The sequence below is a fragment of the Trichechus manatus genome, unplaced genomic scaffold, assembly GCF_000243295.1.
Source record: "Trichechus manatus latirostris isolate Lorelei unplaced genomic scaffold, TriManLat1.0 scaffold00032, whole genome shotgun sequence".
Classification (NCBI taxonomy): Eukaryota; Metazoa; Chordata; class Mammalia; order Sirenia; family Trichechidae; genus Trichechus; species Trichechus manatus.
This window is the reverse complement of record NW_004443968.1, coordinates 1,845,710-1,850,986: the sequence shown is the minus strand read 5'-3', so window position 1 is coordinate 1,850,986 and position 5,277 is coordinate 1,845,710. Positions and strand designations below refer to the sequence as shown.

Here is a 5,277-nt window from a genome sequence, read left to right as displayed (position 1 = left end):
AAAACATTCAGAATTTCGTGACTACACTTGTGCCGTATTCTGATGTTTAGTATAAAATAATCTTGTGTGCAAAGATTATTTCTTGTTGCTGGGATATAGAAAACAGAGTTGCTGTTATAAACACATTCTGTGTAAAGCACTTTCTGGTTAAGATAAATGTTGGACTGTCGTTATTTCATTCAGCCCTCAGAAATGGTAACATTTGCACAATTTCTTTCCAGACTCGTTACCCCATGTTGGAGAACCCAGAGATTTTGAGGAAAACAGCTGATGACTTTCTTAATAGAGTGGCGTTGACAGATGCTTACCTTTTATACACACCTTCCCAAATTGCCCTGACAGCCATTTTATCTAGTGCCTCAAGGGCTGGAATTACTATGGAAAGGTATTAAGTTGTGTTTTAATTAGATCAGACTTCATTCACGCTGTTTCCTCCTCCATGAGTCTGCCTTTTTAGCTCAGTGCATTTATGACAGTAGTCCTTCATATCTCTTATGGCTGGAGGGTGGGTGAGGGCAACTGAGGGAATAAATGAAATTACCTTTTAAGAACATCTTTAAAAAAATTGAGTAAAATCTCTTTGAGCTAAGTGGATACATGTATGACTAAAGTAAAAATAAAACAGGTGATCTTCCAAAAGACTTACATAACTATCAGTGTATGGCAAATTTACAAGTTTTATGGACTGGTGAGCAGCTTAAGTGCAGCAAATATGTCTGCCTTGTTTTATCGTTATTTACCTGCTTTAGTGCCTAGCAGGTGGCATGTGGGAATATACTAAAGATTTGTTGAATGAATAATGCTATAGAGAATGTCCAAATAAACTGTAATTGAACCATAAATAGAAATAGGTAGTACATAAATGCACACTGAGAACGAGGCTCTGTGATAAGCACTTTACCTGAATTAAATTCACTTGATTGTTGCAACAGTGTCTTGTACACAGATTAATTAAATAATATTATACCCATATTACTATTATATTTGTTTATAGGAAGTTCTCACAGACGTTTAATGGTAGATCTGGCATTCAAACCCATGTCTGCCTGAATAAAGCCATACCCTTAACGACTTAGTCATACGCTCTCATAGTTATTTACCTTAACTAACTCAAGCACAGGCTAGCAGCAAAATAAACTAGTTTTTAATTTCTTCATTTAATATCTCTATTTATGACCTGTTAAATTCTACTTGATTTCGTTCCTAGGAATAGCTGAGGAAAAAAGATGATAAAACTTAAATTATTCTACAGGTTTATAATCCCTCCATAATTTCGGAATCCATTGATATGGTGATAGAAAACCTGAACAGGTGTGATTTAGTCTTTATTCTGTTTAGTGGAAATATTTATGTTTCCTTGCAGAAATATCAGTATTCCTGATTACAGGATGCAAGCTCAGACATCACTGAGTGTTTCACATTGTATATACACCATGTTACCTTTCTAAAACATGAATGAAACACCTGTTTCCAAGATAAGGGATTTTGGGCTTCTCTTTTATTTATGATATACTGCTTCTCTCAACAAACAGTTCACCAGCTATGTATAAATACATACATTTAATCTCAAGGTGATTTATACCTTCACTTGTTTATTAAATAAACATTTACTGAGTATCTTCTGGCACTCTACTACACTTTAGGAATGTAAGAATGAACAAGATAAAAATCCTGCCCAAGTTAGGAAAGATAACCATGTAAGTAACTGATGTTGAAGGCATTTAGGTGTAGAGCTTCTGTTCTCTAAGGGAGAAAGCCCCCTTTTCTACAATGCAAATAACCAAATCTTTGATTAATATGTTGAAGCATCTTTTGCAGATATACAGTGATTTTTCTTACATGGCAAGTTTTTTCTTACATAGAGGGGGAAGAAGCTTCCTAAGGTCCAAATTGGAATTTTTTTCATCTTAGAAGTTTAGTTATAATTCTAGATAGGCAAAATTGAAATTGTGGTCCCTTGGGCTCTTCGTGAATTCAATAGGCCTTGGTCGCTTTCCCAGGGAATATAGTTATTTTGGTGGTTTTTTTCCCTTTGGGGAAGCTTTCAAATCATTTTTAATTTACAGCTGACCTGTAGACAAACTTCTGGGTTACATTGCTTTTATATTTATTACTGGTTTCAAAAGGGAAGCCCCGTGTGCTGTTGTGACATTACTGATAGTATGTTTTGTTGTTATTCTGGGTTTTCTTCTGTTTCATTTGATTTAGAGTTATCTTTCTCACATGCTGGTTTGACATTTTAGATATTCTTGCATGTCTGTGGATTTAAAAAAATAAAAATTCTAATTCAGGATTGAGATAAAAGATTCCTAATTTTAAAAGCTTCACAGAGGTAAAGCTATCTGGTCAGCTAACTCTTAGAACCAGATGTATCAGTGTTATGCTTAAGAAATGAAAAGGAAAGAAAGAATAAAAGGAATAAGCAAAAGAAGATGGCAAAAGTGTGAAGAGTTTCAGGGAGAAAAGGGAATGTTAGAAACTAGTTATTTTGAAGCACAGATGACCAGGAATGCATTAGTCATTATATTGTTCGAGTAGTGCCTGAAGTCCTCTAGCTTCAGGAGGAAGAGGGAGAGTTACCGTCAGCACAAAGCTGCTCCCTGAGGTGGAGGTCAGACATACCTCCACTCTCCAACCTTTTTACCAATTCTGACACTAGCTATCCCTCCCACAGCACTCTCTTCTACTCTTCTGGGTTCTATAATTCGTTGCAGTGGCCACACAGAATTCACAGACCATACTTAAGTGGTTTAGTAAGGAAATAACAGAATACAACTCAGGATCAGGAAGCATGTAGACAAAGTCTGGAAGGCTCCCCCAAAGTGGAGAGCACATTCGTCCCTTTAGGGCAGGACAGCTCTCTCAGCTCCTCTTGGCGGTACAAGCAAAAGGCCCTTCTCTCTGCCGTGCACACCCTCTCAGCCATGCAAGCCTCTTCTCAGCCCTCTTAGGACAGACCTCCTGTTGGTCCCCTGGGACAGGCTTTTTGGCCCTGCACGCCACTCTCCGCTGTGCAGCCCTCTCTGCTTTCAGCCTCCGTGCTGTCCGCCTCTCCACTGCTAACTGACCCAGTTCATAGCCGGGGTAGCAGTTTTGTTCAGCTCTCTTAGCTGCATTCCTAGCAGCAGGTTTCTGCTGTCACAGTGACTCTGCTGTGGGTCCCTTCTGGGCCTCTCGCAGTCTTTAGTGTTACAGCCCTTGACCTGTGTTACAGCTCCTTTAGGAGGTTCCTTGCCTCCTCTCTCTGCTGCTTCTCTCTTCTTGCCTATCTTGCCTTTTCTTCTTTCTGCCACTCTTCTTCTGAAATGTCTGTGGTATTGGCTGCGTATATAAGCAAACTTCTTGTCAGTTTCAAGGCATGGCTCTCCCAGCAGGACCGTGAGCTGACCAGTCCCCTTGGTGGACCATAGTCACTTCATTTGCGTAGTCTATACTTATTTTATTTGCATAGTCAACAGTATATTGACCAATCCCTGCAAGGTGTATAAAATCACATGGAGGCTGCAGCCCAGGTCCAGACAAAAAGTATCAACCGTCAATTTGTTTACAGTTTACCCAGGAAATGGTAAACAACCTGGACGAAAGTAACAAACTTTCTGGGGTAGCAAACTAGGACAAAGGTAGTTCCTTAAGGCTTAGGGGAAAAAATCACTCAAGTGGTTTTTCCAAAGAACCAAGGCAACCACCACAAAGAAACTCATTTTTCCGCAGTTGTCAAGGGAGTTATTGATTACCATATGTAAAATTAATTCCCAGAATGAATGATGAAGATGTAATATAATAGTTATCAAAACTTTGTAATATAAACAACATGGATAGCTTAAAAGACATAAAGCAACAAAAGTTCTTAAAGCATTGTCTTGCTGCTTCCTTTTTGTAACTTTTTATCACCCACAAGAAAAATTAATATATATGTGTATCTTTTATGTTTGAAAGACTACTTAGGGCTTAAGAATCTATTCACTTGGGCTTTTGTTAATTATACATCAAGTTCAAATACATAAAACCTCAGAGTAACAAAGTCTAAATATAGGAATTATATTTTCATAGTACTGTTAGTGGTTCTGAGAAGAACAGATTATTGGGCTTTATATCACATTTATGGAGAAGTATTAACATCTTTGAATTGGGCTCAGTATAAATAAGATTCATTAGATTTGTAAAGCACACGATGATATTCTCTAAGACTGTTTTGAATGTCTGTTCTAAGAACAACTATAGTTAACATGGAATTGCTATTAAAGGGAAGAGAGTCCTTACTAGTGCCAACTTCCAGACCCACTATTTCCTAGCCACTGTATGACTGGGTAAGTTTCAAGGTCATAACTTATACATCCATGTGACAGAGATTCTACATCTGTAAAATGGGGTCTGAAGTAGTACTTACTTCATAGGGTTTATATAGTAAGCACTTAATGTAAATAAGTATTTGAACGGTAAACATCTTTTGCTCTAAGTTGTAATACTTAACACTGTAAAAGTTGTAAATTGTAGTTTTGTGGAATTCAAAGTATTCTGTAATACATTTAAAATAAGTTAATTTTAAAATTGTCCTTGATTAATTGAACATACAGGAAAGTAATTTATGATGTCATGTCTTTTCAAGATGCTCTGTTTTCAATAGATTTTTTATAACTCTAAAACTGTCTTTCTTTCTTTACCAGTTATTTATCAGAGAGTCTTATGCTGAAAGAGAACAGAACTTGCTTGTCACAGTTACTAGATATAATGAAAAGTAAGTAAAACAGAATACTTCATAAAATGTTCTTTCTTTACAAAGCTACTTCAAAATATCAGCTTGATAAACTTGAGATAACATGTAGACTTGTTTAGGTTTACTCCCATTGAATTATGGTTGCATGAAGGATACATTGATGCAGAACAAATAGAAGGTATATGAAATGAAGTAATCTTCACACATACAGAATTTATCAGAAAAGTAAAAATACAGTCAGATTCAGAATGAATTTAGAGATTCAAAACAAGGTCATTCTGAAGTATTCAGAGATACATGATAGATAGGCTCTGAAAAAGAGCTGAAGAGAACTAAATTAAGGATAATGTTTAAGTTTGGAACTTCAGTTTTGTAGATGAGTCAGCTTTGACTAGTTAATTTGTGTCTTTTGCTAGTGATTTTGTTAGTTGTCTTCATGAAGGCCATGGATCTCAACTGGAGGATTTCGGCAATATCTGGAAACATTTTTGGCTGTCACAGAGGTGGTGGGGATAAGGGGTGGGGTTGCATATAGTGGGTAGAAGTAAGAATGCTGCTAACTG

The 5,277-nt window shown here is 36.8% G+C and overlaps 1 protein-coding gene across 1 annotated transcript in view; it reads left to right on the top strand.

Annotated features, from left to right (window-relative positions):
• Positions 1-6: 6 nt before the first annotated feature.
• The window catches only part of CCNH (cyclin H), an 11,259-nt gene continuing 5,988 nt past the window's right edge, over positions 7-5,277 (top strand). The window contains exons 1-2 of the mRNA XM_004375013.3: positions 7-385; positions 4,665-4,735. Coding sequence (XP_004375070.1) covers positions 234-385; positions 4,665-4,735 — 223 coding nt within the window. The 5' untranslated portion in view covers positions 7-233. The remainder of the gene's footprint in view (positions 386-4,664; positions 4,736-5,277) is intronic.